General features: G+C 41.9%; 1 protein-coding gene across 3 annotated transcripts in view; it reads left to right on the plus strand.

Annotated features, from left to right (window-relative positions):
- Nucleotides 1-52: 52 nt before the first annotated feature.
- Nucleotides 53-18,325, plus strand: part of ZXDC (ZXD family zinc finger C) — a 63,903-nt gene continuing 45,630 nt past the window's right edge. Inside the window, exons 1-4 of one of the 3 annotated variants that reach the window (XM_004368407.2) lie at nucleotides 53-443; nucleotides 2,842-2,994; nucleotides 3,095-3,173; nucleotides 7,192-7,322. In XM_004368407.2, the coding sequence (XP_004368464.1) occupies nucleotides 311-443; nucleotides 2,842-2,994; nucleotides 3,095-3,173; nucleotides 7,192-7,322 (496 nt within the window). In that variant the 5' untranslated portion in view covers nucleotides 53-310. Of the gene's footprint in view, nucleotides 444-557; nucleotides 2,995-3,094; nucleotides 3,174-7,191; nucleotides 7,323-18,325 lie in introns of those variants that run through there. The other 2 variants (XM_023725669.1, XM_023725648.1) reach the window with 2 other exon arrangements.

The raw sequence follows: 18,325 nt of genomic DNA on the forward strand, positions 1-18,325 counted from the left end.
GGGCCAGGACTCCGCGAGCGCCGCCGAGGGCCGCCGAGGGAGCGCGGGCGCGCGGGTCTACCGCTGCCCCGAGCCGCAGTGCGCGCAGGCCTTTGCCAGGAAGCATCAGCTCAAGGTACACCTGCTGACCCACGGAGGCAGCCAGGGCCGGCGACCCTTCAAGTGCCCGCTGGACGGTTGCGGCTGGGCATTCACCACCTCCTACAAGCTCAAGCGGCACCTGCAGTCGCACGACAAGTTGCGGCCCTTCAGCTGCCCCGTGGGTGCCTGCGGCAAGAAGTTCACCACTATCTACAACCTCAAGGCGCACATGAAGGGCCACGAGCAAGAGAACTTGTTCAAGTGCGAGGTGTGCGCCGAGCGCTTCCCCACGCACGCCAAGCTCAGTTCCCACCAGCGCAGCCACTTTGAGCCCGAGAGACCGTACAAGTGTGATTTTCCCGGTAACCACGCGCCGATGCCGGCGGGGGCGGGCACAGGGCGGGCTGCAAGGGCTAGCGGGGGGCCGGGCGAGCCCCCGACGGCGACTGCCCGGCCCTGAGGGCTACAAAATCCAGGTGTGCGGGGCGGGAATGCAGGCATCCGTTGGTATTGTTTTTGCAGGTGGCTGCATTTGAAATCCTAACCCCTCGTTGTGCGGGCATTTGTCTGTGCGGTATGAACAAATAAGCACAGCTCTCTTTCCGAATGGTGTAGGCAACACAGCCATATCAGCTGCTTTAGTTAGTGGAAGTGCTTATTCTCTGCACAGCCGGTTGTACTGAGTTATGAGTCAGGTCCTATTTTTTTCATTTAAAAATCAAATATGCGCGGGGTGCACACTGTGCCAGATGGACAGAGGTGACTGTGGCCAGGGCCAAGGCCTTAAAGCACAGTAACAACATTGAAGGTATAGTCACAGGGTGGTACTACACAGTTTTTGTGCCGTTTGTACTTTTTCTTTAATTAGTAGACTTTATTTTGTAGAGCAGTTTTAGGTTTACAGAGAAATTGGGCAGGAAGTACAGAGAATTCACGTACACCTTGTATACTTTTATTTCCTTTGAATTTCATAATTTTTTGAGGTTTTAAAAGTATCCTCGTCTTACACGTGAAAGAACTGAGGCCCAGAGATGTGGATGAAACCAGCATGAATTCTTTTTCTTGTATTTGCCTGCAGCTGGGGGCAGGTGTAAGACACCAGGGCAGGGAGGCTGAGGTGCTCCTGGAGGGACAGTGCTCCTCCAGAGGAGGAAGAGAAGATTCCTGGCAAGAGGGCTGTAGACAAAGTAGGCACTTTTGGAGCAGGAGACAGGAGTAGGATATAGTCGGGAAAATAGGGTGGAGAGCAGGGCAGGCGGGTGAAAGCCGCAGAGTCTGGTGGAGCCGCTTGGAGAATGTGGGCTTTGGTAAGGGGGCAGGGAGTAAAGTTGGAAGGATGCTGGAGGGCCAAATAGAGGGTGGGGGACCTCCTATGCCAGTGGACTGTCTCGTACATCCCTCCTTGTGGAGAACATGACTTTCGGCCACTGATTTAAAACCTTTTTCAGTCAAAGTCATACATTCTTGTGGGAATCTGATGGTGGCTATAGACCCTCTCCCAAGTAAAATGCACTAAGAGCATCATTCTGTGTATAGTAGTGGGAGGATCAGGGATCTAGCATGAGTACCCTGAGGGTTTTGAGTTGGATGATCAGTGGGGGCTTCAGTGTGTGAGATGGGCAGAAGCAGGAGAGACCAGTGAAACAGCATTAAATACTCAGACATGAGATTATTGAGGGCCCGAACCAGGTAGTGATGGGGAATATCTCCACGTAGGTAAGATATCGCAGAGACAGAATGAAAGGGCATGGTTACTAACGGAAGGTGGGCAGTGAGGTGGTCTTGCTAAGGTAGTGATCCACAGCGTTCACTTTACCTGACTGAGATAATACACCAAAGCCCAAAATAGGGAACCTGTGGGACCGGGGAGCAGATTGAGGACAGAGACGATGATTTCAGGGCATTTAGGAAGATCAGCATTACCCAGTTAAGTGTTGCTGGGGAAGTAGGGTTCTGTGGTCTGATACTCCTGGGCAGTGCTCTGTGATATATATCTGCTTGGTGATTCACAGGCACAGTGGTAGCATGTTAAAGGCTCCGAGAAGAGCTGCAACAAGAAAACCTGTTAAACATCTTTCAACCTAAGAGTTTCCACCTTATTTGAGCACTGAACATTTCTGTCAAAGGAGAACCACTGTTGTGGGGAGTTTGGGAATTGCTGAGGTGGGCTTATTAGTCTGGTGGCTCAGCCCTGGGGGCTGAAGATGGAGGTGGGAAAAGTCGAGTGAATGGAGATGACTCTTTTTGACAAAGCAGTGAGAAGAACTGGGTGGGGGTGGCAGCTGCAGGGGATGTCTGCATATGCAATCGTAAAGGTTGCAGTACAGCTCCGAGGGGTGAGGAAATCTGTATTATAATAGTTTCTGGTCCTCCAAAGCTCAACCTTACGAGGCTACGGCTCTTTCCTTTGTTTTTAATTTCTCTCGGATTTTCTTGGGTGTCACGGGAGCAGCACTGACATTTGACCCTGCAGGGACTGGGCTACAAAATGGGCCAGTAGATGGCTGCGATGGGGGACTTTCTCTTGATCAGTGGCTCCATCTGGAAGTCCAGACGTGGTCTGGTTGTGCCTATTGCCTGCCATTGACCACCCCTACTTTAGCTATTACAAAGCCAAACATTAAAGGCTGTATCTTTTTAGAGGTGTGTCTGAATGAAGCATACCTCAGTATGAACAGTGTCTTGGCATTGTGACTAGCATTAACTCTGTTGAATGATTTTTGCCATACCAGTGAGCAGAGCTTGTTTTTCTTTGTTCAGGCTGCGAGAAGACATTTATCACAGTGAGTGCTCTATTTTCCCATAATCGAGCCCATTTCAGGGAACAAGAACTCTTTTCTTGCTCCTTTCCGGGATGCAGCAAACAGTATGACAAAGCCTGTCGGCTGAAAATTCACCTGAGAAGTCATACAGGTAAATGAGATAGAGAATGCAATGGCATTTGGACACAAGATTTGTCTTTATAGTAGCTGTTACGTTTATAATGATGCTCTGCCATTTTGTCTTCTCTAAGGTGAAAGACCTTTTGTTTGTGACTCTGATAGTTGTGGTTGGACCTTCACCAGCATGTCTAAACTCCTAAGGCACAAAAGGTAATCTTTACATTTTGGTATGTATTATTAGTTTTGAAAATGAATCATTTGTCAGTAGCATAAACTTATGGATCTATAGTTTTTTTTTAATATTGTGTTCAAGGTGAGAGTTTACACAGCAAATTAGGTTCCCATTTAACGATTTCTACATACATTATTCAGTGATATTGGTTTACATCTTTCTCAATGTGTCGTTATTCTCATTCATTCATTCCATTCTGGTTGTACCATTTCCAGTACTATAGTTTCCCTGACCCCTAACCTTCTCATCTTTAAAGTAGTTGTTGACCTTTTGGTCTCCTGTAGTTGATTTTTTTTTTTTTTTTAAAGAAGCTCATTTTTCATGGGTGATGATCTTCATTTTATGATCCATTCTGTTATTTAGCTAACAGATGACCTCAAGGGATAATTTTGGTTTAAGGTTTAATGTATATCTCAAGGCAATAGTCCCGGGGAGTCCTCCAGTCTCAACCTATCTCGTAAGTTTGGACTTTTTAAGAATTTGAGTTCTGTTCCACATTTTTTTTCTGTCCTGTAAGGATCGGTCTAATGTTGCCCTGATCAGAACAGTTGGTAGTGGTAGCCGGGCACCAACTACTTCTTCTGGTCTCAGGATAGATGAGGCCATGGCTCATGTAGACTGTTAGTCCTGTAGATTACTTTCTTCTCTGAGTCTCTCGTTTCCTTCTTTCTCTTCTGTTCCAGATGAGTAGAGACTGATAGTAGTCTCTTAAATGGCTGCTTGTAAACTTTTAAGACCCCAGACGGTACTTATCACATTGGGACGTAGAACATACACTTTATGAACTACATTATGCCAATTAACTGAGTTGTCCCATGAGACTGTGGTCCTAGGTCTTCAAACCCTGAAAACCAATCTCACAAGGTATTTGGTTCTGTCTAAGAAGTATCCATACCTGTGTCCTTATATGGTTTATTACATATATGGATATATGTTCATGCACACACACCTATATGAACGTATGCCAGTAGGTACTTCTATTTGTGCACACATATGTATCCCCGTATTCATACTTACACATATTTGTGTAACCACACCCATAATTTTTGGTTGTTGTTGTTGTTTCCAAATTATATTTGTCATATCCTTTACCAAAGACATCTTTTTCTCTTGCACGCTTCATAGTGACCTCATTTACCTTGTTCAAGCTCTGTGCACTTCACCCATATTTGATGCTATCTTTCCCGTCACCAAAACTGACAAGGGTCTGCTATCTTGAGAGTGCTTTACCTCATCTCTGGTAACCACCAATGAGTGTTGGTCTGTGTGTTTGTGTGTGTGTGTGTGTATGTGCGTGAAACTTGTTGCTGTCAAGTCAATTTCGACTCATAGTGACCCTATAAGACAGAGTAGAACTGCCCCATAAAGTTTCCAAGGAGCGTCTGGTGGATTCGAACTGCTGACCTTTTGGTTAACAGCCGTAACACTTAACCACTACGCCACCAGCGTTTCTGTGTGTATACACATACACACACACGTGCGTCCATATATGTATACATGCATATATACTTTTCATATAAAAGTGCAATCATATAATACTTCTGTGGTTGTCTTATTTCAGTCAGCGTAATGTCATCCAGATTCCTCCATGTTTTACTGTGTTTCTAGTACTCATCATTATTTTGTGTACGTAGTATTCCATCGTACGTATGTACCACATTTTGTTTATGCATTCATCTGTTGATGGGAATTGAGGTTGTTTCCATCTTTTTGCTATTGTGAATAATGCTGCAGTGAACATAGGTGTGCATATATGTCTGTTCTGTGTCACTGCTATCAGATCTCTAGGATATCTACTTAGAAGTGAGATTGCTGGATCATAAGTTATTTCTATTTCTAGCTTTTTGAGGAAACACCATACCATTTCCCATAGTGGTTGTACCATTTTACAATCCCACCAGCAGTGGATAAGGGTTCCAATCTCTCCGCAACTTTACCAGCATTTGTTGTTTTCTGTTTCTTTGTAGTCAGTGCCATTTTTGCAGGGATGCGATGGTATCTCATTGTAGTTTTGATGTGTATCTCTCTAATGGCTAATAGGAAACGCTGGTGGTGTAGTGGTTAAGCACTACGGCAGCTAACCAAAAGGTTGGCAGTTTGAATTCACCAGGCGCTCCTTGGAAACCCTATGGTGCAGTTCTATGAGTCAGAATTGACTCGACAGCAATGGATTTGTGTTTTTTTTTTTTTCTTTAATGGCTAATAGGAAAGCCTGGTGGCATAGTGCTTTAGAGTTCGGCTGCTAAACAAAAGGTCTGCAGTTCGAGTCCACCGGCCACTCCATGGAAGCCCTATGGGGGAGTTATACTCTGTCCTCTAGGGCTGCTTTGGGTTGAAATCAACTCGACAGCAATGGGTTTGGTTTTGGTTTAATGGCTAATAGGGAGGAGCCCTGGTGGTGCAGTGATTAAGTGCTTACCTGCTAACCAAAGGGTAGGTGGTTCGAACCCACCAGCTCCTCCATGGGAGAAAGATGTGGCAGTCTGCTTCCATAACGATTACAGCCTTGGAAACTAGGGGCAGTTCTACGCTGTCCTATAGGGTTGCTATGAGTCGGAATTGACTCACCGGCAGTGGGTTTGGTTTGTTTGTTGGCCGCTTGAATGTCCTCGTTGGTGAAGTGTTCTGTAGTTTTGTTGTAAAACTAGAAACTCAATGTAGACAATTTGGAAAATTCAGAAAACTATGAAAAGAAAATCACTGAGAATGTCATCACTAAAAGTAATTTTTTTCTGTATGTGTATATAGGTATATTTTTATAACTTAATTAGGGTATCTTATATACAATTTGTATTTTTTAAAAACTGAACATTGTAAAATAAGCTCTCCTTACGTTATACAGACACTTCATACTGATCTGACGCCTTTGGAGCACTCAGCCTGCGTCTAGAGGAGGCTAAGTGCTTTACTTGTGTATCTCATTAAATCTTCACAACTTTGAAGCTGGTGTACTCATTCTGCCTGTTTTATGTCGAGACTCAGAAATGCTGGGTGGTTTATCCAAGGTTACATACCTGGCATTGAGGGATTTAATATAAAAATGTTACTCAGGAAAAGACAGCATATCCATATTGGCTATACTCTGTCCTATAAGGTTGCTATGAGTCGGAATCGACTTAACAGTACCAAGTTAAGACTTGCAGCCCACTTTGTGTACATTTCTGGTTGAAATCTGTAGCTGGGGAAGCTTGTTTATCATCTGGATTTTTAAACAATGGAAGCAACCTCATCAATACATTTAGGACTCAGCTGTTCCAGATTGTAGTAGCACTAATTGTTCTGTGTCTGACTCTGAGATCAACTTAGTCATTAAAGTAGAATTTCTAATTACAGGGTAGCTAAATTGCAGATCTGCCCACACAGATTAGAGGCAGAATTAAGATTTTTGAAGTGTACTGATGTTTTTTAAATGCATAGAGCTTGTACTTTTGTATATTTTGCAAAATTTCATTAAAAATTATCAAAACTCAAAGAATTTGAAACATGGGGTTTATTCTGAATGCATATAAGGAGACCATTCTGATTATTAAAAAAAAAGCAAATGGCTCAAAGTAGGCTGGTTTCAATAAGGCTTATAAAGGGAAGAGGAGAGTGAAGAATAGAAGGTCAACTATTGGTTACTCTTAACATGATTAATTGAACCCTGCCCTCCCCCTTTTACTGAGATCAACTGATACTAGGTCACTAGGTGGTCTCTGGCCTTCTACACACCTGCAGCTTTGATATCTTTTGAAATTTAAATTAAGTAAGCCGGGCTTTGAAGGGGAAAGGAAAGATTAGCAACTTTGCGTGAAAAAAGCCACTGGAAGAATTTGGTCAGGAATTTTTATGGTTAATATTTGACTTCATAGGAAAGAAAAACCTTAAAATCTAAGTGAGATGTCTGTTGTTAATTTTCCTCTTTAACAATTTTGAACAAAGAATTGTCTCAGAGACTTTGTGCCTTTGAGTTGTGTGAGTAATCACTGTTCCCTTTTTTTTCTTCCTGTCTGGCAGGAAACATGATGATGACCGGAGGTTTACCTGCCCTGTGGAAGGCTGTGGGAAATCATTCACGAGAGCAGAACATTTGAAAGGCCACAGTATAACCCACCTAGGCACAAAGCCATTTGAGTGTCCTGTGGAAGGTAGATTTTAAAACATTTCTTTGAGCTTTAGACATGTATGTTGTAAGTTTTTTAAAGTTAAGTTTTAGTTGCTGGAAGGCAAGGTGAGTTTAAGTTGTGTTGTAGTGAAGCATCAGTCTTACACTCTGTTAGAAGTGAAAGCAAAAAGTTTTATTGTGGAATGTAGTGATTTGCAAATTGAGATACACTTAAACATCCAAGCAGGATGTCACAGTATTCCACATTGCAGGGAGAGCAGTGAGGTCTTTATCAGGTGAAGCAAGCCCACAGGCACAGAGGGTGGGGGTACACAGTAAAAAGTTATAAGAGGGTCGTTAAACTACAGCCTTTTCTTAGCATACTTTCTTAACATTATCAATTCTATTTTCTAGCCTCTTAGAGCATGTTGACCAAGGCATTCTTCTTGGATCAAGCTGTGTAAACATTCTTTGGCAAACATCTTTTAACAGACAATTCCTGTACAAGTTAAAGTCCTGACCCTCACTTCTTTCTGTGTTATAGGCAGTTAAAACTTTTACAAGAAACTAAATTGTCTTGTCAGGAGAGCAGGAGCAGTGATTTTAGGTCAAACTGCAGTGTTGATTCAAAATGGAGTTTTAATTTAGATCTGGGACAGCCATATTAGTCATATCAAGCACCTCAGTTGTGGGGTCTGGACACATTACTTCCCCCTTTTGATCAAGCCACCACTAGGCGGTGCAGATCACCCACAAAGGAGTTACCCATCTTTTGCAAGGACTTAGTATCTCAGGATGACTGCTCTGTTTAAGTTTTTAAGACCTCAGACACCAGCTGTGTTACTGGAGGTGGGTGGGCACCATCGCGTGTTGCTTTGCTATACCTTCAGGTCCCCTCTTCACCTTGCTATAGCTTCGGGCCTCGTCTTCAGGGCGAGTTGATTCTGATTGGGGCAAGTCTGCAGACAAAGCTGTATTAGAGGAGTAACTTGGCATTTCTAAAAAGGTCTGATCCCAGAACTAAAATTCATTTTCCTTTGAAAAATTGTTGTTAGGTGCCGTTGAGTTGGTTCTGACTCATAGCGACCCTGTGTACAAGAGAATGAAACACTGCCCGGTCTTGCGCCATCCTCATAATTGTTGTTATGCTGGAGTCCACTGTTGCAGCCACGTAATTATTTTCATCAACAGATGTCTCGAGGGTTGGCTGTGGCAATGAGAAACGCAGTGTGTAATACGTTTAACAAGCCCTATGGTAATAATTACAGTGATTAAAAGAGTAAACAGGCCAGTAGAAAGGAGCGTATCCCAGATCCAATTCTTTAGGGTAACCAGCTAAAAATATCAAAGAATAGTCATGGGGGGAATGGTATGTAACCAGGAGGTATATTTCAGATTTGTCTTGTTCTAGTTCCCCAGAGATATTTATCCATGAACAGCAAGAACTATTGGCAGTAGCAGACTCGTCCTCCTCGTTGAGCTAGGAGGAAGTCAAGAGCTTTTCTGTTACCTAAAACAATTTTAGCAAGAGATTCTAAGAATTTTTGTTGAGCTGTCATTCCGTCAGCAACGTTATCAGCGATTTGAGCCATAGTGGCAGATAAATTGCAAATAGATTGTTCTAATTGTAATATACTGGAAGAGGGAACAAGCACTTGAAGAAATGAAAACAACCCCCTTCAGGATTAACAGCAGTGGGATTATCTGAGAGGACAAGTTCTCTTTTCTGTATGGATATTAACTTTAAATCACTGTTCCATTGTAAACTATCATTTATGAGTGGATACTTATGGGAACTCCAAGGGTACATAAGGTGCATTAGCCTAGCATATTCCAACCATCGAAGCGTGGCAAGGGCCAAGTATAGGGTGAATCATTGAACGTTTTTCTTCTAAATAAACTGATCTTGCACATAAAAAGACATATTCAGATGGGGTGTATAACATACCTGCCCCAGTTTGAAAATTAGGAAATGGAATGGTGTGATTGGCCCTTTCAAGCCAGTCTGCAGTTAATGAATCCTCACAAATGGATAATTCTCTATATTCTAGGGGATCCCAGAGTTGGGCACAAACTGGGAGATTTTGATCATTTTAAAAAGTTATCTGCTACTGCAGGATGATTTCGAGCATCATTAATGAAAAGACTGCATGGTGTGGAAAGAATAAAACATTCTAACCAGGCATGAATAATACTGAAACGGAGCTAATGGATAAGTGAATAATTCTGGAAGTAGCCATAATCTAACATGAATATCCTGTTTAAATAGTTTCTTAATGTCAATAGTAAAATTAGGTGTGAACCTACAATCCAAGACTGGCACAACAAGAGGATCGGTGTGTTCTTGTGTAGACAGAGGAGGGGAGTGACATACCCAACGTTCAGTTAAATTACTGGTGCTGGCTACTGATTGAGTTAATTTGGTGAAAGCATTTTCATTCCATGTATCAGTAATGGTCATAATAAACAGGGAATACTTATTAAAAACTTCATAAGGGAGAAGACAGTTGTTAAAAATGATATGACATTATAAAAGAAATTACTTTTCTAGTAGTATACTAGGGGAAGAGCTAAAGTTGATAAAACTTGATTCAAAGGCTACAAGTATTAAAACTGTGCAACAATTTTAATAAAAGGTTTAACTCACTTGGATTCAGGTTAAAGATATTTGATTATTATCAAAGCTATGAAGAAATAATTCCACAAGTGTGCAGAAACAGTCAAAGCTGTTAACATACCAGCAGTTAGGAAACAGAGTCCAAAAATGTCAGCATCTTGCATGTAATCTTGTTCCACTATCTTGGAATCAGCTACTTGCTTCTGAAGCAGCCAGCTTCTGGTTGCTGAGGCGTTTCAGTCTGAGTTTCAAATCTCTGGCTGGCTGACACGTCCAGATAGGTGCTTTAGCTTTCTTTAACTGTGATAAATGAATCCACGGGTTAATTCTTTCTAACTTTCCTGCGTAAGGGTAGTTAAAAGGACTAGATAAGGCCACTTCCAGCAAGGCTGTAAAGAGTCTCTTTTCCAGTAAACACAATCTCCTGGATTAATATTAAGCAAAGGGAAAGAACCAGCTTTTTGCTCTTCAAAGTCTTTCATTTGTGAAAAATGTTTCTTAGAGTATTGTATTAGAAATTGGCACTATTTCAGTAATTCAGGTTGTATTAAGTTAGAGTTGGTAGAGGCAATGTAAGGAAGGGTCACGGGCCTTCCATTAACTTTCATAAGGAGTAAGTTTATGAGATCGAAAAGTCTTCCTAAATTTAAAAGGACTAAAGGGAGAACTTTACTTCAGGACAAACCTAAGGATTCAGAAAGCTTAGAAACTAGTTTTTATTATACCATTAGTTCGTTCTACACGTCCAGAGGACTGGGGGTGATAAGAGCAATGCAATCTGATATATGGGGATGATTTGGCATAATTCTTGGATAACATGTTCAGTAAAATGAGTTCCCCAGTAACTGCAAAGAATTTTCAGTGCTCCCCAAGTAGGTATTATGTTTTCGAGGAGCTTTTTTGCTACCAAAGAAGCAGTGGCATGTCTGCGGGGGAAAATGTCTTCCTTATGTGAAAATGTATACATCATTACTAAAACATGTTTATAGCCATTTGAAAGTAGAAGCTGGATAAAATCTAATTGCCATTCAGGCATAGGTCCAAAGGGTAAATTGCCCAGGTAAATTCTTAAGATGTTTCCTAGAGTTATAACCAAGAGCCAAACTAAACCTGTTGCTGTCAAGTCGATTCTGACTCAAAGCGACCCTATAGGACAGAGTAGAACTGCCCCATAGGGTTTACAAGGAGCATCTGGTGGTTTTGAACTGCTGTCCTTTTGGTTAGCAGCCAAGCTCTTAGCCACTGCACCACCAGGGCTCCAAATGATAGTTAGGAAACCCTAAAGCAGGCGTGTTAGTCATAGCCTCTTTCAGTTTAATCATCGCCCCTTGATCTTCTGGCGTAAGATGGAATGGATCAAGCTCAGAGGTTTTCAAATATTTGTATAAGGGTTAGGCCATAAGAGAGAAGTTAGGAATCTAGGCCTGACAGTAACTGCAGAGTCCTAAAAAATCTCTTTGTTTCTTTGTTTTAGGTGAAGGAAAGGCTGCAATAGCTTCTTTTCCCTTGGGGGTCAATAGGAATGCCTCTGCAAAGATTAAATGACCTTTGTATTTGATAGAAGGCTGTGTGAATTGTAACTTTTCTCTAGAAACTTTATATTCTCCAATAGTTCAATGTTTTAATAAGGTTACACTGTCCTCAAGGCAAGCCTGTCGAGAGGTGGAGCCCACAAATAAATCATTGACGTATTGTAATAAGGTAGATTTGTTTGGAATTGCAAAGTTTGCGGGTCTCCATGCAAAATCTGAGAAAAATATGTGGGAAATTCTGTGAATCCTTGTGGCATAACAATCCAGGTAAATCGTTGGTTGTCCCAAGCACCAGCAAATAAATATTGGCTTTCAGCGTTGAAGGAATACTGAAATATGCAGTACAAAGTTCTGTTTCACAGTAAAGCCTGCCAACATCAGGGACAACATTTGGAAAGACTGGGAATCTAGGGATAAAAACGTGATTGATTGCGTGTAAGTCCTGAACAAATCTCCAGCCTTGATTGTTTGGCTTCTTAACTAGAAGGACAGGAGTGTGGCAAGGAGTAAGTAGTGCAGGGGACAATTAACCCTTTAAGGAGAAAAGTCCAAATAATAGTAGTTAATTCTTCCTTTGCTACTAGTTTAAGGGGGTATTGGGGAATCTTGGGCAAGGGCTTAGATGTGTCTATTTGAATTTTAATAGGCTCGGTGGTGGAACTTGACCAATGTCTGTAGAAGTTGTGGGCCACAGGGTTTTAGGATCTGAGAAGTGATATCTGTGGAAGGCGGCCTGATGGAACAGAGTTTTGAAGGGGCATAGTAAGGGCTTGCATATGGCAGAGGGCCTCCTCCTTTTGAATGTCACTCATCCCTGGGCTTTCATTCTCAGGCAAGATTAGTAATATTTCTCCCTTTTCATTAAATTGTAAACGGTAGTTCTGTTTAGACAAAATAACTCTTTCTGTTAAATTAACAGAGGTGTCAGGTCTTAGCAAAAAGGGGTGTAAATCTTCTCTGGGACCAAGAAAAATTGGTACAGGTTGAGAATAAACTAGTGTTTCTTCTTTGTAAACCCCACACTATTTTTGAGGTCTTTTTATTTTGGGTCAAGGGCTTTTGTAAACTCTAAGGGTTAATGACAGAGGACAACTCCTGTATCAATTAAAAATAGACAGGGTTCTTCATTAATGTTCATAGTTGTTTCTGCTTTAGAGTTTAGAGCCGCCGTAGGAAAAATCCCTGTATTGTCCCCAGACCCCTTCATTCTGAATCAGGGAGTGGAGGGGTGGTTGGGGTGGAAACCCTCTGTTTATTCTTCAATTTAAAGCATTCATTTTTCCAGTGGCCAGGTTTTTTATGGTAGTGGCAGAGACTAGTTTTAGATCCATCAGAGGGTTTAAAATTTCTTTTTGCAAGTGTGGGCTCTTGTAGTTGCTGTAATTGAAGGTCCATCAATTTGTTAGCCTTAGCAGTCTGCTTAGTTTCTAAGGTTTGGGCAAGCTCATGAGCTAAATTAGTCAATTTGGCAGTGGCAGCAGCCTTCCAATCTAAATAATGTCTTTTAAACTAAGGCTGAAGTTTCAGACTTAGGCCTAGGTGTGAATACTGTATTAAAGTCCCTCTTAGTTCCTTCATCTGAGGGATCTAAGCCAGAATGTTCCAAAAATTTCTGGAATAATCAGGCCTCATAAACATATACACTTTAGTCTCTATTTTGTATGCAAAAATGAGCTTTTGTCCAATCAGTTGTCGGGGAAAAGCATTAAGGATTGCTTCATGTAACTTTGTGCCTCTCTATCGAGCTTCTCCAAGGAGGGTCTTGGCGGTTTTGTTTGTATCCAGACCTTAACTGTCTTGGGAATCTTTCTATTCAGCATATTCTAACCACATTTTGGCTTCCCTAGGACCAACTAACATATGGGCTAATTGATATAAAATGGACAACCCAGGCTGATAAGTATTAATAAGGACTTTGAATTTTTTAGCGGATCTGTAAGGATCTCTGCATAAATTTGGAAAATCTTTAGCAATGCTGTGTAGTTCTGTGCGAGTTCAGGGGGTAAGAGAAATAATAGTATTCTTTGGATTTTCTCTAGTGCCGACTCCAGATCCTGTAAGGCGAAACTTCAGAGGCATTTCAGCAATGGGCTTTGGACTTTCTGGCTTTGAGTCCTTAGCACATTTTTTAGGGAAGAAAGCAAGTTTAGGCAAAGTTTTTTCAGAGGGGTAAGAAGATTGAGGAGGATACAAAAGAGAGATTGCTGGCAGAGGTGCAGAGGAACCTGCAGCAGAAGGTGAAAGTATAGCAGAGCTCTGACTTTGTAATTCCTTATCTTGCTTAGTGATTTCAGAAACTGTTCTGTAATTCTTTAATCTGTTTAGTCAGTTTGGAAACAGTATTATGTAGAGAGGTTATTTTGCTGTTTTGATGTCTTCTGGAGGCCTCAGAATGCCAATTAAAAAAGCCCTCCAGTTGTATCTGCTTAATTTGTGAGTCTTTCTATTCTAATTTCCTGCTCAAAAAAATTAGTTTAGAAAGATCAAAGAAAGGTTCCCCACAGCAGCCACTGATCATTTGAACTGCCATTAGTCAGGTCATGCCAAGTAGACAAAAAAACAAACATGCCGAAGAACTGAAATGTTTGTTTGTGTAATGAACAAGAGTCTCCAGAGGAGGCTCAGTATCACTTTTAGATTTGGCATTTCCTATATTCGGAGAGGCACCGTAAGGTTGGCTCTGGAGACTTTTAAACAAAATGTTGGAGCCTCCAGGGTCTCAGAACCGGCCTAAAGGAGGAGCGCCACAGAAATTTGTGCAGTGTTTTGACCTGGTCTGTGTCCACAGTTTCTAAGTGGCTTTAAGGTTCTGAGATTAGGCAATGACCAATTGGAACCTAAAAACGAAAGGAACTTGTGTACCATTTAAACAAAGACAGAAAGGAAAGAGAAAAACGAATCCCACGGTAAAACTCAAGGAGCTTCTGTGCAAAGAAAAGGAGTGGCTTGGACCTGAAAGGTAAATTACCTTGCTACAACTCCTGAATCTGCCTTGAAGTCAGAGGGCCCAAAAATGGTCCAGCCGGATACTGTCGGCCCAAATTCCTGGTGTCTTCGATGTTGCAAAGTTCGGTTCACCTTTGGGTCGCTTTGGGGTCCCCAGGAAGTGTCATAGCGAAGCTTCAGTCTTATACTCTGTTACAAGTGAAAGCAAAAAGTTTTATTGTGGAATATGGTGATTGAGGAATTGGGATACACTTTAACATCTAAGCAGGATGTAACAGTGTTTCAGATTGCAGGGAGAGCAGTGAGATTTTTCTCAGGGGAAGCTAACAAAGGGCTGCATGCTCCCAGGCAGGAAAGTGGGTGGGGGTACATGGCAAAAAGTTACAAGGTCGTTAAACTACAACCTTAACAAATTTTAACAATATCAACTGTTTTCTAACCTGCCAGAGCTTGTTGACCAAGACATTCTCCTTGGATCAAGCTGTGTAAACATTCTTTTGCAAACATCTTTTAATAAATAATTTCGCGTACAAGCTAAAGTCTTGATCCTTGCTCCTTTCTGTGTTACAAGCAGTTAAAACTTTTGCAAGAAGTTGAATTGTCTTGAGAGAAGAGTAGGAGCAGTGATTTTAGGTTAAACTGCAGTTTTGATTTCAAAATGGAGTTTTAATTCAGATCTGGGACAGCCATGTTAGTCACGTCAGGCACCCCAGTTTTGGGGTCTGCGCACAGTTGTAAGCATTATATTTAATTGGTTCATTAGTTGTTCTATTTTGGGAGCAGTATATTAGAAAGAAAAAGCCCTGGTGGCAGAGTGGATAGGTACTTTGTTGCCAATTAAAAGGTCTGCAGTTCGAACTTACCAGATGCTACATGGGAGAAAAATGTGGCAGTCAGCTTCTGTAAAGATTGATAGTTTTGTAAGCCCTATGGGGCAGTTCTGCTCTGTCATATAGGGCTGCGTGAGTTAGAATCGACTTGACAGCAGTGGCGTGTATTAGAAGGAAGGTGCCCTGGTGGCACAATTGTTAGGCACTCAATTGTGAACTGAAAGGTCAGTGGTTCCAACTCACCAGTGGCTCTGCAGGGGAAAAGATCTGGTGATTTTTTTCCCGTAAAGATTACAGCTTGGGAAACTCTATGTGGCGGTTCCACTCTGTCCTATAGGGTTGCTTTGAGTTGGAATCAACCTGACAGCATAAAACAACAATATTAGAAAGAGCCCAGACTTCAGAATCAGACTTGCTTTGAATCCTAGCCCTACCACTCACTAGATTTGTGGCTTTAGTTAACCTGTTTAATTTGGTGGTTGAGGATTACACAAAATAACATATGAAAAATGCCTGTTTTGACATCTGGCACATAGTAGGGACTCAATAAGAGATAGCTACTCATTGCGATTGGACAGCAGTAAAGGTAAGCTGACTTGTAAAAAGGGTATTTTGAATATTTAAAGTGTTATGAAGGCATAATTCATTTAACAAAAACCAGTTTGGTGTGTGAATTGTTGGTGCTGGCCCTGCCCTAGGGCTATAGCCACACTGGTGAGGCAGAGATAAGTTAGTCAGATGGTCAGGAGCTCAAATCCTACTTCCACCTTTAGCCAGGTTGTGACCTTAGGCAAGCTGCTTTGTGGGCTTCAGTTTCCTTATCTGGAAAATGGGCATAATAAAGACCCATTTAAAGCTGGGATCAGTTCTTAGAACATAATGAAGATAATATAAGTGACATTAACAAGACACAGTTTACTCCTCTCATCAGAGTTCCAGCCAGTGGTACAGACAGGTAAACAGGTAACATTCAGGGTGCTGTGGGATCCCAAAGGACAGTCACCTAAACTGTTCTTAGGGGATGGGAATGGCCTCCCAGTTTGCTGAAGAATGAGGAAGAGTTACCCGGGCACACTTGGGTCTGGGTGTTGGAGGCAGAAAGACCTGTGTGGGAAAGGCCCCTAGAGTTACAAAAGCAGTAAGCTGAATGCTAAGGCAAGGGAGTGAAGTGATCATATATGAGTATAAGCTCAGGCTGTTTCAAGACAGTAAGACTTTTGGGAAGTACTGCCATCATCTTGGTGAGATAAGATGATGTCCTGGCCTGGGCTTTGGCAGTAGGGAGGGAGAGAAGTGGATAGATGAAAGAGATAGCCAGGAGTTAGAATTCACAGTACTTGGTGATTGATTTGGATCCAGGTGGGGCTTGAGGGAGAAGGAATGGTTGGGGTCAGTATCTCAGGTGAGATAGGAAGCACAAGCAGGCTGGTTTAGGGGATGAGGTGTTTGGGGTACTGAACATTTTGCATTTTAGGTACCCACAGACTTTCCTAGTTCAGATGCTCGGAAGGCAGTGGGACATTCTGCTTTGGGACTCTGGTGAGTAGATGGGGCTGAAAGTGAAGCAGGTAGTGCATGAGTAATCCTTGAAACTGTGGAAGTAGATCACATTCTCCAGAAAGTGTGTCAGTTTAAGAGAGGCAGTATAGTATGGGGATTAAGAGCTTAAATTCTGGAGTCACACTTCCTTGGTTCAAATCCAGAGTGCCACTTACTAGCTGTGTGACCTTGCACAGGGAACTTAAGCTCTTCGAGTCTCTTTTTCTCATGCAAAGTGGTAATAAAACCTGATGGACTTGTGAGGGCTTAGTAAGTTTAAAGCATATAATAAACATCAGTGTATGGCAGCTACCGTTGTTATTATTACTATTAAGTAAAAAAAGAGAGCCTAGGAAAAACCCTGGAGAAAGCCATAAATTCAGGTGGGAAAGTAGAAGAGAAGCCCTGGAAGGAGACTAAAGAGTAGCCGAAAGAGTGCACCAGAGAGAGGGTATTTGGAAAAGGAGGGAGAAGTCAGGTTTCAGTACTGAGATTCAGGACTGAGACTGAGAAGTGTCCTTTCGACTTCACTGTCAGGGTTAGCAGTGTCTTGCTGAGCAAGGCTCAGTGTAGTACCTAGGGTGGAAACCCTGCTGCAGGGCCCCAGAAGTGAGTTGAAGGTATACCAGGAGTTGATTTTGCTGACATCTTGTAGAGGAGGTGATTGAAGGAAAGCAGAAAGAACAGTAGCTGACTACACAGGATGGGCTTTGTTTTCATTTTTCAATAACTTTACATTCTTGAGACTTCAGCAAGTCTCAGTGTTGAGGAGCTGGTAGAGAGGATGACCATAATGGGAGAGGAAAGGGGAGACCACTCAGTGGTTGGTTGAGAGCTTCTTAAGTGAGGTGGGGAAGATAAGGTGAAGAGCCCTGGGGGTGGAGAGATCTCAAACCCATTTTCAGATTGGTCGTTTGTTGATACTTCTTTTTTATTATTTTATTTTGAATTTATTATGTTGTTGAGGATATACACAGCAAAACATAAACATCAATTCAGCCGTTTTCTACATGTACAATTCAGTGACATTGATTATATTCTTCAGGTTGTATGACCATTTTCACCCTCCTTTGCAGAGGTGTTCCTCCCCCATTAACATATACTCACTGCTGCCCCCCGCAAAGGTTCCTGTCTAATCTTTCGAGGTGCTGTTGTCACTTTGATCCCATATAGATAGTTCTTAAAAGAGCATAATGATCAAGACAGATATTTCTTACTAGTTAAGCTAAACTATTGTTTGGTTTTAAGAAGACTTCTGGGGATATTTTTGTTTTAAGATTTAAAGATTATCTCAGGGAAATAGTTTCAGGGTTCATCTAGCCGTCATGGCTCCAGAAAGTCTGGAGTCTATGAGAATTTGAAATTCTGTTCTGCATTTTCCCCTTTTTGATCAAGATTTTTCTATAGACTGTGATCAAAATGATCAGTAATGGTAACCAGGCACCACCTAGTTTTTCTGGACTCATGGCAGAGGAGGCAGTTGTTCATGGCAGCAATTAGCCACATATTCCATATCCTCCTATTCCTGACTCTTCTTCCTGTTGCTCCAGGTGAATAGAAATCAGTTGTCATGCCTTCGATG

This window comes from Trichechus manatus, unplaced genomic scaffold (genome assembly GCF_000243295.1).
Source record: "Trichechus manatus latirostris isolate Lorelei unplaced genomic scaffold, TriManLat1.0 scaffold00001, whole genome shotgun sequence".
Lineage (NCBI taxonomy): Eukaryota > Metazoa > Chordata > Mammalia > Sirenia > Trichechidae > Trichechus > Trichechus manatus.